Here is a 21,220-nt window from a genome sequence, read left to right as displayed (position 1 = left end):
AGTTGCGTGTCACGAAGAAGCCCTATTGTTTGGTAGCCACAGTCCTCATTTTAAAGGTGAACATGTACTAGAGACCATCCATTGCAGGTTTAATATATGAGTAGGAACGTACAAAGATTGGCAATGATCTATCAAATTCTCATATTTGTAATATATGTCTTCAATTCTGGAAGCAGGGAGGGAGGGAAGGAAAGCGGCGATTCTCTCTCTTTCTCTCTCTCTCCTGCCCCACAGAGAAGGGTGGAACTATAACTCCCAGGATTGCATAGTATGGAGCTATGGTATTATGGTATTATGATCCAGCTGCCTTCATTTCACAGTGTAGATGCACCCAGAGAAGGTTCATGAACCTTGGGAAATTGCAGTTCCCAAGACCATCTAATGGAGACACGGCATTTAAAGTAAGGTCCAACTGCATTCATTCCACGGGGTAGATGCACCCAGAAAAGGGCATGGATCTTGGGAAGCTATACTTACTTAGGCGATCCCTTGTTTTCTGAGGAGGATTGTATTCCAACATTCTTGTGGGTCCGTATGTGGCTGTGGAGCCCTATTCTTGCTCTGCATCTTCTTCCGCAGTGAGGGCATTGGTTTCCAGGTGGAAGGCGGTCTCGGTCGGGGTTGGCTTGATGCGCCTTCCTCTTGGTACGCTTCTCCCTTTCACCCTCCATTCGTGCCTCTTCAAATTCTGCAGCACTGCTGGTCACAGCTGACCTCCAGCTGGAGCAGTAAAGGGCCAGGGCTTCCCAGTTCTCCATGTCTATGCTAGAGTTTTTAAGGTTAGCTTTGAGCCCATCTTTAAATCTCTTTTCCTGTCCACCAACATTCCGTTTTCCGTTCTTGAGTTCAGAGTAGAGCAACTGCTTTGGGAGATGGTGGTCGGGCATCTGGACAACGTGGCTGGTCCAGCGGAGTTGGTGGCGGAGGACCATCGCTTCAATGCTGGTGGTCTTTGCTTCTTCCAGCACGCTGACGTTTGTCCGCCTTTCTTCTCAAGAGATTTGCAGGATTTTCCGGAGGCAGCGCTGATGGAATCGTTCCAGGAGTTGCATGTGACATCTGTAGACAGTCCACGTCTCACAGGCATAGAGCAGGGTTGGGAGGACAATAGCTCTATAAACAAGCACCTTGGTATCCCTACGGATGTCCCGGTCCTCAAACACTCCCTGCTTCATTTGGAAAAATGCTGCGCTCACAGAGCTCAGGCGGTGTTGTATTTCGGTGTCGATGTTGACTTTGGTGGAGAGGTGGCTGCCAAGGTAGCGGAAATGGTCAACAATTTCTAATGTTACACCATTAAGCTGTATCGCTGGCATTGGAGAGGGGTTGGCTGGTGTCTGCTGGAACAGCACCTTGGTTTTTTCAATGTTCAGTGAACTCCCACGAGGACTCCATTGCATGGAGCCATGGCATTTAAAGTGAGATGCAAGTTCAGTAATATCAGCTAAAGCAGGTGTCCTCAAACTTTTTAAACAGGGCCAGGTCACAGTCCCTGAAATTGTTGGAGGGCCGGATTATAATTTGAAAAAACATGAATGAATTCCTATGCACACTGCACATATCTTATTTGTAGTGCAAAAAACCTTAAAACAATATAATAATTAAAATGAAGAACAACAAATAAAACTTATTAGTATTTCAATGGGAAGTGTGGGCCTGCTTTAGGATTGTTGTTATTGTTGTTGTGTGCTTTCAAGTCATTTCAGACTTAGGTTGACGCTAAGCGAGGGCTGGGTAAATGACCTTGGAGGGCCGTACCTGGCCCCGGGCCTTAGTGTTAGGACCACTGAGCTAAAGGAATAGAGCTGTGATTTGAATTACAGCTTGCTCACCTTAAGACAAGAGACAGTAGATGTCAAAAGGTCAAAAAGATGAGAACAAAACAGAACAGATGAGGGTGATAAACAAGTTTCCAGAAAGGCTAAATCATCGTGTTGTTATCCTGCCAGCCAGTAGGAGGCGTTTGCAGTCTTTTTCAAAAAATGCAATTTTCAACTAGCTTTAAAGGTAATGTGAATGACAGCTAAAGTTATGATTCTTCTGCTGCCCTCCTGCAGTATCTGTTGAATATCTCTGAGCAGTTGTTATCATTATTAGAAAACATGCAATTTTAGAAAACACTCCAGTATAATACATTCAGAAGTGACTTAGAAGTGACTTATTCAGAAGTTACTTAGGACAGGACAGCCCTTGTGGTTTCTTCCAACAGTAGGATTCTGTTCGATCACCAGGTTTATAATAAATGTAAATTGTGAAAAAATATAGTCATGGGGTTTTTAGTGCTCATGATTATAAAGATTATATGTCCTTTAAAAAAAATTAAGTTACTGCTGGATAATGTCATACTCAAGAAATAGGCTAATAATAATAATAATAATAATAATAATAATAATAAAAGTAATAATCTATATAAATAAAAATGTAATGTTCCTTTGTGATATTCACAGAACTCAAAAACCACTGGGGGAATTGGCACCAAATTTGGACAGGCCAATATATGCCCTTCACTTAAAAAAATTATTTTGTCATTTGGGAGTTGTAGTTGCTGGGATTTATAGTTCACCTGCAATCAAAGAGCCTTCTGAACCCCACCAACGATGGAATTGAACCAAACTTGACACACAGTTCTTCCATGACCAACAGGAAATACTGGAAGGGTTTGGTGGGCAGTGTCCTTTGGTTTTGGAGTTGTAGTTCACCTACATCCAGAGATCACTGGACTCAAACAATGCTGGATCTGGACCAAACTTAACACGAATACTCAATATGCCCAAATGTGAATACTGGTGGAGTTTGTGGACAACAGAATCTTGACATTTGGGAGTTGTACTTGCTGGGATTAATAGTTCACCTACAATCACAGAGCATTAGAGCATTCTGAACCCCCCCCCCCCCCCACCACCACCACCGATAGAATTGGGCCAAACCTCCCACACAGAACCCCCATGTGGACCACAGCAACACGTGGCAGGGGACGGCTAGTAATAATAATAAAAACTTTATTTATACCCCACTCCATCTTCCCCAGGGGGACTCAGGTGGCTTACATGAGGCCACGCCCATCAATATAATAAACACAGTATTACACAAAAACATAAAAACTCAAAAAATAAAATACATAAAATGCAAAAACCAATATAATAGACAACACAGCAATATAAAACCAAACATCAAAACACAGAAAGAAATCACTGGGCAGGGCCAATTCAAGAATAAAAAAAAATAATTTTAAAAACACTGGGAAATAGGGTAGTGTAAAATTGTCGTGAAGGGGCTAGAAGTGCAAATGAAAATATTGTAAGCAGGAAGCTATTATTGCAGATGAGGGCAGAAACTGGAGGAATGGTTAAGAAGCTCTTTTTAGAAAAAGAATATGAACCTGTATTCCTTCAAATGAAAGGGGAAGTGAACAAAACTGTTGATCTGTAAGAACTGAAAATATCTTCTGAAGGATTTAGGAATGCGATGGTTTAGATTGAGCAATTGATTAATTGAGCCCAATACATCTCCAAAGGATTTCCTAGCTGGCCATTCAGTGTAAGATTATTTTTGGGGTAGCATTTTTTAAATTCTTGGCAGTATACAGATGATATCCAGCTACTCTTGCATCTTGAACCTGGGACAACCGTGATTCCTGAGAACTTTAGGCTGTGTTTGGAAGCAGTGATGAGTTGGCTGCGAGTGAGCAGACTAAAAGTGAATCCTGCAAAAACTGAGATACTCTAGCCCAGCCAGCCGCCAGAATTAATCCAGTCTCTGCCTGACTTCGATGGGGAATCTCTGGTTCCATCTGCCACTGTTAAAAGCCTTGGGGTTGTGTTGGACTCATCGCTGACAATGGAGGCCCAGATCACTGCCATAAGTAAGCAGGCCTTTTTTCATCTTTGCCAGGCAAGGAAATTGGCATCCTACCTTTCGGTAGAAGCATTGGCAACAGTAATCCACGCAACAGTCACCACTAGGTTGGACTATTGCAACGCCTTATATGCTGACCTTCCGAAGTCAACAACTCAGAAGATTTGGATGGTCTAAAATGCGGCGGCCAGGCTGCTAGCGGGATCATCTATAAGATCCCATATTACACCGATTCTACAACAACTGCATTGGCTACCAATAGAACATCGGATCTCTTACAAAATACTGATCCTGACATTTAGAGCTCAAAATGGCCAAGGACCTTTATATCTTACGGACCGCCTCATTCCTTTTTCCCATCAGTGGTTACCTCGATCCACCCAAGAAAACCTCCTATACTTATCAGGCCCTAGGGAGGTACACCTGGAAGATATATGGCGTAGAGCTTTTTCGATCTATGCTCCAATTCTGTAGAACTTATTGCCTCCATACATTAGAGCAATGTCGGAGTTGCGACCTTTTGTAAAGGCGCTCAAGACTTGGCTGTTTGATTGTGCATTTAAGTAAAGTGATCAGATCTAATTTGCCAAATAGTAACTGTTGAATGTTTTTATGTTTGATGTTTTTATATTGTGTAAATGCTATTTTAAATTGTAAGTCGCTCGGAGCACCTTGGTGGAGAGCGACTAATTAAGAAATAAAGTGAAGTGAAGTATATTAGAAACTATTTTTCTTCAAAGTAATGAGTTCTAGACCATAATACTATATGACTATCCTAATCCTTATACTTTATTACCTTTGCAGGTTTTATGGCAGGAATTCTTCCTATGTCCATGGTGGCCTGGATGCCAGTGGCAAACCCCAAGAGGCAGTGTACGGCCAAGCTGTATGTACTGCATATCAGTTATATTGTCCTGTTGGTCATTGTTTTTAGCAGGATTCTGTTCAAATTAATGCATTAACACATATTTCAACTGACTAAATATTAGGCTTCTCTTCTTCTTGTTGTTCATCTGTTCAGTTGTTTCCGACTCTTTGTGACCTCATGGATCAGCCCACGCCAGAGCTCCCTGTTGGCCATCACCACCCCAGCTCCTTCAAGGTCAATCCAGTCACTTCAATGATACCATCCATCCATCTTGCCCTTGGTCGGCCCCTCTTCCTTTTTCCTTCCATTTTCCCCAGCATCATTGTCTTCTCTAAGCTTTCCTTTCTTCTCATGATGTGGCCAAAGTACTTCATCTTGGCCTCTACTATCCTTCCCTCCAACGAGCAGTCGGGCTTTATTTCCTGAAGTATGGACTGATTGGATCTTCTCGCAATCCAGGCTTCCCTTAGTTTAAAAAATACTTTTTATGCATGTGTTAATGTACATTTGCAACAGTAAATATATTTGTTGAATTCTTAAGTCAAATTGCCCCCAAATTGTTGTTAGTTATTTTAAAAATTGGCATGGTTACTATGCTGTATATAATAAATTTTGAAGGTGTCTTGAATAATATGGAGATCGAGATTATCTGAGTTTGCTACAACATTAAATACTTAATAGTGTTATTGTTTGTTCGAGTTGTTAAATATTTTTAATACTTAACAAAATTATGTATGTGTGAAAAAAGCACTATTATTCTTGATTTTTCTTTAAATAATATTTAAAAACCAAAGTGGCATAATTGAAGTGTTGTCATCTAGCTAAGATACTTCTGGTGTTCCTTGTGTCCCCCCGTCCCCCCCAGTTTTTTTGTATTGCCAATTATACGGCTCTACTTTCTCAATTACTGTTCAATGGGCCAGATAATGAACATATACAAGACAGCAGAAACTTTAAAAAATAAGTTGGATGTTTGAAGAAGAAATAACTTCCCTTTTCAAGCCAGTTTGTCTTGGATGTTTGTAGTAAAATCCCATCCAAAGGCCCATGTGAATTATTTTTCTTTCCTATATGTATGTTCTTGTGGGTGTTGACATGTGGCAATATGTATTGTATGTCAGACCCAAGCAGAATAAAGTGATATCCAGGAAGTACATTTCCACCATAGTGATGTGCTATTATTTCAATATTATCTAGCATTATGAAAGTGACTTCAAATATTTGTGGAATATACTTCCTAATGTTCTTCACTATTGTTGGGCTCTTCCACACAGCCCTATGTCCCAGAATATCAAGGCAGAAAAATATCAGAATATTTGCTTTGAACTGGGTCTATCTATCTATCTATCTATCTATTTACAGTATTTCTATACCGCTTTTCCAACCCCGAGAGGGACTCAAAGCGGTTTACACATAAGTAATGGCAAAATTCAATGCCAGTACAAACAATTACAATTATACAATTCCATTAGACATAAATCAAGTTAAAAACAGTACATCCACAAGCAATAAAACAATAATTAAAACAATAAAACAGTCTCGTTCATCAAATCGCCGTTCTAGTTATTGTCTTTCTGAAATGCTGCATACATTTACCTCTACTGCCCGATGGCCTGGTCCCAAAACCATGATTTCAATTTTTTTTCTAAAAGCCAGGAGGGAGGGAGCCACTCTTACCTTATTTGGGAGTGTGTTCCATAGGCGGGAGATCACAGCTGAGAAGACCCTGTCTCTCATCCCTACCAGGCGCATATGTGCTGTTGATGGGAGCGAGAGCAGGGCCTCCCCGGATGATTGTAGATTACGAGGTGGGATGTAGTGGCGGATGCGTTCAGACAAGTAAGCTGGGCCAGAACCGTATAGTGCTCACACTCAGATAATGTGGGATTTTCTGCCTTGATATTCTGAGATATAGGGCGGTGTGGAAGGGCCTGTTGCCACACTGTTCTTGGTGAAGACCCCTGCTTTTTTAATTGGTCCAGAAGTAGTGTTTTAGCTGGATAGAAGAAATTATAAGTATAGTCTGAGATTCTAAGATTTGACTACACTTATAACAGGCTACAACACAACTTCTGGACCAATAAAGATTTGGTAGGCTTGAGGAAAGAGAGGTAAATCAGGTACAGAAATTATGCTGTGGCTAAATTAGTAAAGAGGATATCATAAAAGAAAGGAAGACGCCGCTCTTGAATAAGAGGTTCTCCTGAAAAGCCTATATAGTCACTACACTTTTGACTTCCTACATGTCATATTTTCACTGGCACAAATGCTGTTTGAGGTATGTTAGCTTTTGTAACAGTATGGATAAAAAGAGTTCCAAGCCTTGAAAATGTTACAGTAGCTAAGAGGATGAGGGAACCAATTAGGAATTATGTAGAGAATATGCTAAAATGTGGAGTGCAAAAATTAAGACTAAGATTAGTATTTCAAATGTAACTTCTGTAAAAGGAGTTCCGGGCCTCTGATTAAGACAGTCTGTCCTCCTTGTTCATTCGTTCAGTCACTTCCGACTCTTCGTGACCTCATGGACCAGCCCACACCAGAGCTCCCTGTCGTCCGTCACCATCCCCAGCTCCTTCATGGTCAATCCAGTCACTTCAAGGATGCCATCCATCCATCTTGCCCTTGGCTTCCCCCTCTTCCTTTTTCCTTCCATTTTCCCAAGCATCATTGTCTTCTCTAAGCTTTCCTTTCTTCTCATGAGGTGGCCAAAATACTTCATCTTTGCCTCTACTATCCTACTCTCCAATGAGCAGTCGGGCTTTGTTTCCTGAAGTATGGACTGGTTAGATCTTCTTGCAGTCCAAGGTACTCTCAGAACTTTCCTCCAGCACTACAGTTCAAAAGCATATATCTTCCTTCGCTCAGCCTTCCCTATGGTCCAACTCTCACATCCGTAGATGACTCTGGGGAATACCATTGCTTTAACTATGCGTTGCCAGTGTGATGTCTGATCTGTTTCTATTAGGATGATGAAAAAGCTATATATTGAGAATACAGTCTTCCATATTTTTTGTTACATAAATGTACATGTTGCAGTAAAAAAAACCCCACATCCCTACAAGATTTACAATGTGTCAACATTTTTGCTCTTTAGGATATACACAAGAAGGTAATGTCCTTGCAGTTTAGTGAATGCCGCACCAAGATTCGCCATGTGGATGCCCATGCAACCCTGAATGATGGAGTTGTTGTGCAAGTCATGGGTGAGCTGACAAACAATGGGCAGCCAATGAGGAAGTTTATGCAGACCTTTGTGCTGGCTCCAGAAGTAAGTAAATCACTTGATTAATTAATCTTATATGTTAAGCAGAGTCACCTTTTCTCACCCAAAAAGAACAGGAGGGAATTTTGGAATAATTAGTGCTATAAACTATCTTGCATTGAATTCCCATTTGGCATTAGCAGCTTTATTTCTTTTGTCCTTCTCTATTTCCCCCTTATCTTTTTTGATCTGAGTGGAGTTCAGTAGCAATGTGGAGGAATCATTTTGGGCATGTGAGATAGAATGAAGCAACAGCATCCATTTTAAATAAGGGATGAAGTTCATATGGTTCTCTGGAAAGGTTGTGATGGTCATTTTGTTGTTGTTTTTAAAATATCTTTATTTAAAAAAATTCTGTGGTGGTAATTTTGAATTCCCTTTATGTCAGGTGCTCCACATGTCTTCCCCATGTTACTGCTGAACTCTGCTCAGACTCAAAAAGAAGGAAAGGAAGGAAGTCTGCCTTTCTTTCTCCAGTTTCGGCACGGAAGGAGCAATGGGGTGGAAACACTTCTGGCTTCTGTCTCTTGTCACTGCTTTTGCACTGGGTCCTTATTTCAGCCTTGACTCATGTATAGGTTGACCAAGGTTTTGATGTGATTTGTTGTAAAAAAAAAATCAATTTACACATGATTACATATCGTAGCTATCTTAATTATATTGATTATCTTTTGAATGCAGCAGGGAAAGGATTAAATTTGGAAATATTTACAGTGTTAACAGCGACTTCAGTGGTTCACTGTTGAGCCTTCTTTTTCTCTTTGGTTGTTTTTATAGGGATCTGTTCCAAATAAGTTCTATGTCCACAACGACATATTCCGTTATGAAGATGAAGTATTTGGTGACTCTGAAGCTGAGCTAGATGAAGGTGAGATGATGTCTCCTCCTTCTCCTCCTCCTCCCTCCAAACACACATGGGAGCAGCTTTCCAGTCGCCAGGGAGGGAATGAATGCAGTCCCAGAAAAGAAGGCATTGTGCGAAGGGAGGGAGGCCCTGCTAAGACGGAAGACAAGGCCTTGCTCAGGCTCCACTCCCACCAGCACCCGCAATTTATTTATTTATTTATTTATTTATTTACGCCATTTATATGCTGCCCTTCTCACCCTGAAGGGGACTCAGAGTGGCTTACAAGTAAAAAGTAAATACAATATATTATATTATTATCATAGCACAATATTAATATTATATATTACATTGTACTATAACGTTATACTATAATATTACAGAGACCCTTAGTATGCTTCTCAGAGCCCCAAGGGCTCCATGGAGCATAGATTCAAGAACAGCTGTATTAAAAGATCTATTGGAGTGGCTCATCCATGTTGCACTTTCTTTGATGCCTTTGTTTATTATGAGGACAGCTTTATGTCCTCCTCAGGGAGAACATCCTGGAAAAGGCATTCCCTTCTATAGGAAAGGGAGAATGATACATTTCTTGTGACAGACCCTGCTACATTTTATTACAAACATGACCACTTTATCCTCTGGATTGCCTCTTTAGGCTGGGACATGGGACTGTTTTACAGTGATTTCAGTCTTTCATGTAGGGGTGAAGTCAAAAGGTAGTGCTTTTAGAATTCAAGTTTGATCCTTTGTTGTTCACCATATACATTGAACCACTGGGAGGCATTGTCCAGAGTTTGGGGTTAACAATATTCTGATGACATTGAAAATTCGGAAGAGACAGAGATGCTCCTGGACAGCGGAAAGACAGATCAGGAAATAAGGGTTTACCTTGTGCTGATCCATTGCTTGGGTAGACTTCTAGACTCAACCCTGAAGCCTGCATGGGCCAGATTTCAGTAGTGATCTGGAGTGCAATTGCACAATCAAAATTAGGTCACTAGTTGCACCTGGGGACATCAGATATGACTACATCCCCTTTGGTTTACTGTAATACACTCTACATTCAACTGACCACCTTGATCTTTTGTTGAGAGGTGATTAGATGTCCCCAAAGATTGCCCCCAGGCACTACCAGGCCATCAAGGTGGTCAGTTGAAACATTCACACCTAGCTCCAACAGACAAGAGTCCTTTGTCCCACCCTGGTCATTCCACAGATATATAAACCCATTTTCCTAGTTCCAACAGACCTCACTACCTCTGAGGATGCTTGCCAGAGATGCAGGTGAAACATCAGGAAAAAATGCCTCTAGAACATGGCCATATAGCCTGAAAAAAAACCTACAACAATCCAGTGATTCTGGCTATGAAAGCCTTCGACAATAAATTAAAAACCCATTTGCGCACTTTAGCATGCAGAGAAGAGGAGGAGGTGGACTAGGGAACGACAGTCAGCTACTTCGCCTTTGATTGGATATTTTCATTATCCTCTAGCCTTGGCAGGTTGGCCTGGTGCTGTCAGATATTATAGTAATAGCCAACCTTGAATTTTTAAATATTTTAACATTTTTAGTGAACCTTCAGGAGCTCGTTAAACTGAGGTTCATGTTTTTATGGTTGAAATAATTTTTATGTTTTTATGATTAGCTATAACTTTATTATGTAGCTTCTATCAAGGCAATAAAGGGTTTATTGCAGCCATTAAATAGTTTATTTATACTATATACACAAGAAGCAACATAGCACATGGCTTAAACCAGGGATCCTCAAACTTTTTAAACAGAGGGCCAGGTCACAGTCCCTCAAACTGTTGGAGGGCCAGATTATAATTTTAAAAAACATGAATGAATTCCTATGCACATATCTTATTTGTAGTGCAAAAAACACTTAAAAACAATACAATAATTAAAATGAAGTGCAATTTAAACAAATATAAACGTATTAGTATTTCAATGAGAAGTGTGGGCCTGCATTTGGCCGATGAGATAGGACTGTTGTTGTTGTTGTTGCTGTTGTGTGCTTTCAAGTCATTTCAGACTTAGGTTGACCCTGAGCGAGGGCCAGGTAAATAACCTTGGAGGGCCGTATCCGCCCCCCGGGCCTTAGTTTGAGGACCCCTGGCTTAAACTAACACATCTGTACTCATTCAGGAACATCTTCGTAATGGCGGTTGCAGTCTCCCTTATCAGTGAAAGGCACGCCTCTAACATTCCAATGTGATCCAAATCCATTCCATCAGAGGAAGCAGGAAACATTTTTACTGTCCCTTCTAGGAAAACTTGAACTTCTGTGATCCTTTAACTCCACACATGCTGGATAGCTTTTCATACACATAGCCAGCTTTAAAACACACACACACACTATTAAATCTCCCAATTAATCAAACACAGTTCAACAACTTCATGCGATTTTAGGTTTTATTTGTAACTGGTTGTTTGATGTCAATTGGTGTTGAGATTGGGTGGGTTGTTAATTCCATCCTTGCCTGCTTTTGTGGTGAGGCATTGAATGTTTGCCTCTATGTGTTTGTCACTACGTATTTTTTAGTGCGTTGTAATCTGCCCTGAGTCCTCTTGGGGAGATAGGGCGGAATATAAATCAAGTATTATTATTATTATTATTATTATTATTATTACTATTATTATTATTACTATTATTATTATTATTATTACTACACAAATTTTGTATTTTGTCTGTCTGTTTGCTTTGTACTGTTAGAAATGTAATATAATTGACTGTTTGCCCTGACACGACAAATAAAATTATTATTATTATTATTATTGTTATAAATAAATTGGTAATGATAACACTAATGATGGTGATAACATTTCAAAATGCATTTCTCCAATGTCTCAGAGTCAGAAGATGAAGTAGAAGAAGAACATGAAGAAAGGCAGCCATCTCCTGAGCCCACTCAAGAAAATGCAAGCAGCGCTTACTATGATAATCACCCCGTAACGTAAGATGGGCCTACATGTTTATGTGAAAATAAATATATGCTAAATTTATTTTGTTTAATCATTATAGGTATTTAAGTAATAAAAATCCAAAATAGACAGTTTTGAGAAATTATGTTTTCATGTATTTATTCCTTGCTTGCAATAAAACACAATATTGGGAACATTTGTTCAAAGTTGAATGGGAGTTTTTTTAGACTGTGTTCATCGTGAATTTCAAAAACTCAGGCAATCATAACAATGGAAGAACAATTGGACTAACTACTTCTGGAGATCTTCCATGAGAGCTATAGCCTTTTTATCTTTGGTAATGCTGATAACAAAAACATGAGATGTTTTATAATATGTTTTACTATTCGGTTTATTTCTGTGTAATCAGGCAATTTTACTGACTTCTGTAAAAAACCAATGACATCATCCACTGTAAGTGGATGATGTCATTGAGGAGGCAACTAAAATGTAGGTGCAGTTGATAGAGAGCCAACTTGGATGAAAATTAATCTCTTCAAATGCATTCATTGGCAAATAAGATAATTGTATAATGGACAGTGTTGTTATTTTTTCTTCCTGTGTAGGATTAATGGATTTGTCTGGATGCTGGCAGCTAATAATAAGAAGTAATTGAAATTGCATCTCAACTGAAGGAGAACAATATAAACATGGATTGCAAGACAGCTTATTTCAGAAATAAAAATCACGAAGCTTTCCAAATGCTATTGGCCTGCAGCACCCAGCATTCCTCACCATTGACTGTGCTGGTCAAGGCTGCTTGGCATTGCAGTCCAATAATTATCTGAAGGGATGCATAATATGGATTAGGGATGGATTAGATACATAGATTTAAGAAATGAAGAATGGTTGCATACAGAGTCAAGTTTTTCCCCTTAAGAGTCACCATCCAGTTGGTTGGCTTTACTGAACTAGCCACTTTGCTGAATGGTAAATGAATGCTTATGAAAATCCTGTTCTCTGTAACTGAAACTAGTACTTGGATTTATGTCCATGTTAGTACATTTTAAGACTTTTATGCTACTGGAAACGTAACGGTATCTGATGTGTTTAATTCTTTCAGTAATGGAATAGAAGAAACCTTGGAAGAATCTTCTCATGAACCCGAACCAGAGCTGGAATCTGAATCAAAAACTGAAGAATTGAAACCTGACATTGAAGAAAAGACCATTGAAGAACTAGAAGAAAAGTCTCCATCCCCACCTCCTGCAGAAACAGTTTCTCTACCACAGGAACCACCAAAGGTTGGTTAAATCGGGATGCATTGTCCAATTAGATTGAAACTGTTTAGCAAAACAAGATTATGTAGAAACCCAGGTAGCCATAATCACAATTAGAACTACTTACAATACAGTTCTTATCTTGTTAATTCTCCAGAACTTTATTCAGCTTATTTTATATGTATAAATGTATACACAAGTTTCTTGTAATCCAAATTCAAAGGGAAATCTCAATTGGTCTACGACCAGGGGTCCTCAAACAAAGGCCCAGGGGCCGGATACAACCTTCCAAGGTCATTTACCCAACTCTTGCTCAGGGTCAGCCTAAATCTGAAACTACTTGAAAACACACAACAACAACAACAACAACAACAACAATCCTATCTCATCAGCCAAAAGCAGGCCCACGCTTCCCATTGAAATACTAATAAGGTTATATTTGTTAAAATTGGTCTTCATTTTAATTATTGTATTGTTTTAAACTTTTTTTTGCACAACAAATAAGATATGTGTGGTGTGCATAGGAATTCATTTTTTTTCATTTATTCATTCATGTTTGGTTTTTTTTTCCTTCCAAATTATAATCCTGCCCTCCAACAGTTTCAGGGACTATGACCTGGCCCTCTGTTTAAAAAGTTTGAGGACCCCTGGTCTAGACCAATGTTTCCCAAAATTTGGTCATTCAGGTGTTTTGGTGTTCAACTCCCAGAAATCCCAGCCATTTACCAGCTGTTAGGAATTATGGGGACTAAAGTCCAAAATACCTGGAGGACCAAGGGTTGGGAAACACTGGTCTAGAGATGACTAAAAGTATAGAATTGCATTTATCTCTGACTCATTAGTATGGTATGATTATTGAATCTTTATTCATCTCGTATTATAATTGTAAGTTTATACAGTTCAAAGTCTTGATTTCAGATTGTGAGAATCAATATCCCAAGCTTTGTGTGCTTTAAACTCAAGTTTGTTTAATTATTTGGGGATTGTGGAAAGAAGATTTGAAAGCTTTCAGTACCTTTAATACAGGAATTTCTTTTCTCTATATAGAATAATAGTTTTTGTTATTTTTTTCTTCTTCTAAGGAATCACATCCAGACACAATATTATTGATTCATTGAGACAGTCTTGAGATCAAGAATGGTTTGTGTGATCCTCTGTGCCTCTCTCTTTCTAGACAAAATCACTTAGGAATTGGTCTTGATGGCAGCGAATGTTAACAACCTTCCCTCTTAATGAGGTTCCTTTTATAAATTGTGTTTTGAATCTAGATTGGAAATTAGGAACCTAATTTTGTTTGATCTCTTCAAAGTTGTGAATAAAGCCAAAGCAGTTTATAAATAGATGACTGCTTAAAAATAGAACAATCTCAGAGGATGTTCTCCTTTCAAGATGGTGAGAGGAAAGCTAGGTATCAGCTAAGTAAAAACACCAACTTTAAAGCAGCTTTAAAGGGAGGATCTTTGCTTCATGTTAGCAAGGTTCATGCTCCCAAACAAGCCTCCCTTGTGATAGCTATAAACAAGGACCACAAGCAAAAGGCCCATTTTGGATCTTTACCCAGCAAAGCTCTGCTGGTGGTGGAGTTAGGAAAGGGCCTCAGATGATGATGTTAACCATTTGACAGATTCACCTACATACCCTGAGCTCAAGCTGTTAAGAGTTTTGAATGGTATTTGGAAACATAAAATGAGCTGTGGTATTTGGAAGTATAAAAAGAGCTCTGAACAGTATTTGGAAACATAAAATGGCCTGAAATGAGCAAAATACATTTGCCAGTTTCAGTCAATAACTAGTCACTGTATTTTAAACATCTGAATTTCTTTCATAGTAAATTATCCCCATGTGTAATGCACCACATTAGTCTGAGTAGGTTCCCAGCCTATTTCTGTTCAGTATTGGTCCCATCTGCTCCACTAACCTCAGTTGGTAAAAGATGAGTGCCACAGAATCGATTTGGATGTCAAGGGAAAAGGCTGAACCAAACAGTATGTTCTAATGTAAACATATCTCTTTAGGACAGTGTTTCTCAACCTGGGGGTCGGGACCCCCTGGGGGGGTCGTGAGGGGATTTCAGAGGGGTCACCAAAGACCATCAGAGAACACATATTTCTGATGGTCTTAGGAACCCTTGTGGCAGAGAAGGCTGAAGATGTCTGCCTGTCCTCATCCTTGTTGGTGTTGGTAAATGACAACTTCCAGAATTCAAAACAGCCCCCCCCCCAACCCCACCAGTAGTTAATGTTGATCATGTCGGTAGTGTGCCAAGTTTGGTGCAGATCCATTTTGGGCTGGGTTTATAGGTTAACTATAAATCCCGGCAATTACAACTCCCAAATGTCAAGGTCTATTTTCCCCAAACTCCACCAGAATTCACATTTGGGCATATTGAGTATTCATGCCAAGTTTGGTCCAGATCTATCATTGTTTGAGTCCACAGATGTAGGTGAACTACAACTCCCAAACTCAAGGTCAATGCCCACCAAACCCTTCCAGTACTTTCTCTTGGTCTTGGGAGTTCTGTGTGCCAAATTTGGCTTGATTCTTTTGTTGGTGGAGTTCAGAATGCTCTTTGATTATAGGTTAACTATAAATCCCAGCAACTACAACTCCCAAATGACAAAATGAATCCCCCCGGCAACCCCACCAGTTTTCAAATTTTGGTATAGTGGCTATTTGTGTCAAATTTGGTCCAGTGAATGAAAAGACATCCTGCATATTGGATCTTTACATTACGATTCATAACAGTAGCAAAATTACAGTTACGAAGTACCAATGGAAATAATGTTATGGTCAGGAGTCATCACAAAATGAGGAACTGTATTAAGGTGTCACGGCATTAGGAAGGTTGAGAACCACTGCTTTAGGAGATCCATGTTAACTCTCATCACTTGATACCATCACTGATATCACATGCTATCATAGTTGTGAACGTGTGAGAGGAACTAAATCAAGAAAAGAAAGGATTGATCTATTCACGCTATCTTAACCAATGGCATATTAATTCTGCTTAGCTCTACAAGAGAAAATTTAGTTTTGCATAATTTTTATCAATGTAAAAAGGTTGGCGTGAGTGTTATTGTGAGAAGTACGGAAGCTATGCTGCACTTTTTGTTCTGTGCTACTAAAATGAGGGAGTAGCTAAAACTATCTTCTTTGATAATCTGTTGTGCTAATGCTGTGTTGTGGTTCTGTTTATTCCTGACACTGTTTTGGAACAGAAAGAGAATGTTTTCATTGGTTTAGTATTCCCTTAAGTATTGTCAGTGGTTTACCATGATCAGTAGACCAGGTTTATTGCATTTCCTGCAGGCTTTCTCCTGGGCTTCAGTGACCAGTAAAAACTTGCCTCCTAGTGGTACTGTTTCTTCCTCTGGAATTCCAACCCATGTTAAAGCACCAGTCTCACAGGTAACCAGTCTGTGAACACCTTAGATTATCTCCATATGTATTCTGCAAACTGCTTCACTAACAAAGCAATTGCTTAAATTGTACCATTTCGTTATCTGATTTGAAATCTAGTGCTCTGTACCAATTTATGACTACTTGTCGTCTGGTTTGTTTACATTTTGCCAGTACGGGGATCACACACATTCTAAGAAAACTTGTGGTAAAATAACATGAGGCGTTGAAAAAACTGGAAATGGGGAAAGGTTTTTTTTTTGTAGTTACCAAACTAAGGCATTTAATAAAAATAATAATAAACCTTTAGTTGTACCCCGCTACCATCTCCCGAAGGACTCGGTGCGGCTTACATGAGGCCGAGTCCAAAATACAACAATAAAACAACAATAAAACAAAAAACAAGCAATAAGATTAACAACACGCAATGACGAAGTTAAAAACAATGGCCGGGCCAAATGTAATAATTAAAATTAAAATTAAAAAGTGCTGAGCATGAAAGGTGGGGTGTTTGGAGGGGGGTGGGCATGCAGATATCCTAGATCTCTAAATAAAGTGCGTTGGGACATAATTCTAGGAGTTTCCTTATTCTGGGAAGGCACACTGGAACACCCATGTTTCCAAGCTCCTCCTAAAGATTGCTAGCGATGGGGCCTTCCTGATGTCCTTAGGGAGAGAGTTCCAGAGTCGAGGGGCCACTAACAAGAAAGCCCTATCCCTCGTCCCCACCAATCGCGCTTGCGATGCCGGTGGGATCGTAAGCAGGGCCTCTCCAGATGAATGAAGGGATCGTGTGGGTTCGTACACATACAAATTCTTGTTTCCTTACATCTGCACCGTTTTTCAAAATGCTTAGAATGCAAAATGTGTCTTTCCTAGGACATTATTTCTTAAAAATATGGTGGAGACCCTATTCCTTATTGAAACAAATTTTTGGAGAGTTTTAGTCTTAGTATTTGAGAAACAATAATTTCATACAGAAATAATTAATAGTTCTTATGCCATTGCTGCTATTTCAAGTTCTGCCACTTAAGAAAATGAAACTGACTTCCTATTTATTGGTATCTATTTTTATTTTGAAATTTACCAGTAGCTGAATTTCCCACTCTCGGCTTATATTTGAGTCAATACATTTTACCAGGTTTTTGCGGTAAATTTAGGTGCCTCAGCTTATATTTGGGTCGGCTTGTACTCGCGTATATACGGTAATTTAAACAGTGGTTCGTCAAATTAGAATGTAACTTCAGTAGCAAAACTATAGCATTAGATACTCAAATAATTCATCAATTTAAAACTGTTTTAAATTCACATTTGAGGGTTCCATGTTGCTTTCCCTTATGAGAGAGCAATTTAGTATTTGACCAAATTTCATTTTACATAATTAAAAATGGAAACTACCAACATTTGCATTAGAATGCCAAGAATGGAACTTTTGTTGGTTTCCAGTCTGTAGCTATACAAATTCTACTTATGCATTTCTAAACTGAATGATAGGGGATATCATACCTGGTCATTTCCTGGATCTTTTCCCAAACGATTGCATTGGTTGGACAGTTTGGAAAACTGGTGTCCTCAGTGTTTTTCCTTTGTATGAAATTACAGCTTTCTCAGGCAAAACATTTAGCATTGTTTAAAGGAAAGTCAAGAGATTATCTAGTTCAATCTTAAAAATATTTTTTTTAATGAATCAATGGAATCTTTTGGACCAGACATGGCCTAAATAGGTCTCACATTACTCTTCATAAATAAGTTACAAAACATGTTAATCCAAAGTAGCAATGCCCATCTATACTGATCTGTAAGCAAACAGATACCTGGCCTGTGCATGAGAGAAAGATTTCTTATTTGTTGTAGCCTTTCTTGGCTCCAATAATAATAATAATAATAATAATAATAATAATAATAATAATAAACTTTATTTATACCCCGCCACTATCTCCCCCAACGGGGACTCGGGTCGGCTTACATGAGGCCAAGCCCGAACAACAAATTACAGTAAAATAAGGTACAAATTGCAATAAAATAAACAACATAGCATTAAAATATAAAACATATAAGCATATAAACAATATACACAAAACAGAAAGAAAGAAAGAAAGAAAGAAAACAATAAACCAAACATAATGACAGTGAACATGTACATAAAATGATTCAAAAACTTAGGGTGAGATAAAGAAGTAGAATTATTTGTAAGGGAGAACTCATAGAGAAAACAGGGAAATAAACAGAGCTTTGTACAATGAATAAGACATGAGGTAGAACAGATTTCTGTGTGTCCCTGTTCATGTCTGGTTTGCAGTTTGAGGTGCGAGCCCTACAGTCCTGGATTGGTACAGAGGAATTAATGAAAAAATATTTTCCTACTTTATAAAATATGTATTGTTGTTCTGCATTTGTGAGTCGATTTGCTTTGGCTTTTAAGGCTCTTTCTGCTAATGCAGATTTCTGTATTAGATTTTTGCTGATAATTGATTGTCTTGTTCCAGCAAAGAGTAGAAACAAAACCTGAAACCCAGTCCCAGCCTCCTCGCGTTCGTGAACAGCGTCCAAGAGAGCGACCAGGTTTCCCATCAAGAGGACCCAGACCAGGTAGGCTTTTTTCAAGTGCTGGCAATGTTGTTTTACTTTGCAGTAGGCTCTGGATTTTGAAGGACTTTTAAAAGTCAGTTTATTTCAGTGTTTCTCAACCTGGGAATCAGGAACTCTGGGAGGGGTTGCCAGGGGGTGTAACAGGGGTCGCCAAAAGACCATCAGAAAACACAGTATTTTCTGTTGCTCATGGGAGATATGTGTAGGAAGTTTGGCCCAATTCTATTGCTGGTGGAATTCAGAATGCTCTTTGTAGATGAACTATAAATCCCAGCAACTACAACTCCCAAATGTCAAGGTTTATTTTCCCCAAACTCCACCGGTGTTTACATTTGGGCATATTTGTGCCAAGTTTGGTCCAGATCCATCATTGTTCTCTGGATGTCGGTGAACTACAACTCCAAAATTCAAGGTCAATGCCCACCAAACCCTTCCAGTATTTTCTGTTGGTCACGGGACTTCTGTTTGCCAAGTTTGGTCCAATTCCATCATTGGTGGAGTTCAGAATGCTATTTGATTGTAGATGAACTATAAATCCCAGCAACTACCATTCCCAAATGACAAAAATCCTCCCCCTCCCCCAACCCCACCAGTACTCAAATTTGGGTGTATCAGGTATTTGTACCAAATTTGGTCCAGTGAATGAAAATGCATGTCTGAGATTTACGTAACGATTCATAACAATAGCAAACTTACAGTTGTGCAGTAGCAATGAAAATAATGTTATGGTTGGGGGTCACCACAACATGAGGAACTGTATTAAGGGGTCGCGGCATTAGGAAGGTTGAGAAACACTGGTTTATTTGTTTTGGTCTGACCTGTCTATCTAACCCAGTGCTTCTTAAACTGTGCTCCTCTAGATGTTTTAGACCTCCCAGAAATCCAAGCCAGCTTACCAACTGTTAGGAATTGTGGGATAAGTAGTTCAAAACATCTGGAGGAGCACAGTTTGAGAATCTCGGATCTAACCATTACAGACTATTTGACCAATTGCATCTCCTCCTATAAGTCAACTCGTGCACTGTGATCAGCGGAGGAGGCCCTTCTCTTGATCCCGTCCCTGGCTGGCAGGGATGAGAGAGAGAGCCTTCTCCATGGTTGCCCCAGACCTCTGGAACTTCCTCCCTTAAGAAATAAAGCTACCCCCTCCCTTCTTTCCTTCAAAAACAACTGAAAACTTTCTTTTGCTCATTAGCATATGGAGAGGAGGAGGACTAAATGATGTATGGGTTGTTGTAGGTTTTTTCGGGATATATGGCCATGTTCTAGAGGCATTTTTCTCTTAACGTTTCGCCTGCATCTATGGCAAGCATCCTTAGAGATAGTGAGGTCTGTTGGAACTAGGAAAAAGGGTTTATATATCTGTGGAATGACCAGAGTGGGACAAAGAACTCTTATCTGTTGGAGCTAGGTGTGAATGTTTCAACAGACCACCTTGATTAGTATTTGTTGGCCTGGCAGTGCCTGGGGCAATCTTTTGTTGAGAGGTGATTAGATGTCCCTGATTGTTTCCTCTCTGTTATTTTGTGGTGTAATTTGAGAGTTTTTTTAATACCGGTAGCCAGATTTTGTTCATTTTTGTGGTTTCCTCCTTTCTGTTGAAATTGTCCACATGCTTGCGGATTTCAACGGCTTCTCTGTGTAGTCTGACATGGTGGCTGTTAGAGTGGTCCAGCATTTCTGTGTTCTCAAATAATACGCTGTGTCCAGGTGCTCTGCTGTGGCTGACTTTTCTGGTTGAAGTAGTTTGCAGTGCCTTTTATGTTCCTTGATTCGTGTTTGGGCGCTGCGTTTGGTGGTCCCTATGTAGACTTGTCCACAGCTGCATGGTACACGGTAGACTCCTGCAGAAGTGAGAGGATCCCTCTTGTCCTTTGCTGAACGTAGCATTTGTTGGATTTTCTTGGTGGGTCTGTAGATAGTTTATATGTTATGTTTCCTCATCAACTTCCCTGTGTGGTCAGTGGTTCCCTTGATGTATGGCAAGAACACTTTTCCTCTGGGTGGATCTTCATCTTGACTCTCGTGGCTTGTTCTCGGTCTTGCAGCTCTTCTGATTTCTGAGGTGGAGTATCCATTGGCCTGTAGAGCCCAGTTGAGGTGGTTCAGTTCATCTTGGAGGAGGTGGGGTTCACAGATTCTTTTTGCACGTTCTGCAAAATGATGAATATCTTGTCACTAGACGTCTGATTAAAAATACTGCTATTATATT

The 21,220-nt window shown here is 39.6% G+C and overlaps 1 protein-coding gene across 1 annotated transcript in view; it reads left to right on the top strand.

Moving 5' to 3' along the window:
* The window catches only part of G3BP2 (G3BP stress granule assembly factor 2), a 41,158-nt gene that overhangs the window by 13,914 nt on the left and 6,024 nt on the right, over positions 1-21,220 (top strand). The window contains exons 3-9 of the mRNA XM_060781354.2: positions 4,660-4,741; positions 7,821-7,994; positions 8,766-8,856; positions 11,691-11,793; positions 12,864-13,044; positions 16,330-16,428; positions 18,906-19,008. Of these exons, the coding sequence (XP_060637337.1) occupies positions 4,660-4,741; positions 7,821-7,994; positions 8,766-8,856; positions 11,691-11,793; positions 12,864-13,044; positions 16,330-16,428; positions 18,906-19,008 (833 nt within the window). The remainder of the gene's footprint in view (positions 1-4,659; positions 4,742-7,820; positions 7,995-8,765; positions 8,857-11,690; positions 11,794-12,863; positions 13,045-16,329; positions 16,429-18,905; positions 19,009-21,220) is intronic.

This window comes from Anolis sagrei, chromosome 6 (genome assembly GCF_037176765.1).
Source record: "Anolis sagrei isolate rAnoSag1 chromosome 6, rAnoSag1.mat, whole genome shotgun sequence".
Classification (NCBI taxonomy): Eukaryota; Metazoa; Chordata; class Lepidosauria; order Squamata; family Dactyloidae; genus Anolis; species Anolis sagrei.
This window is presented reverse-complemented; position numbering and strand designations above follow the sequence as displayed.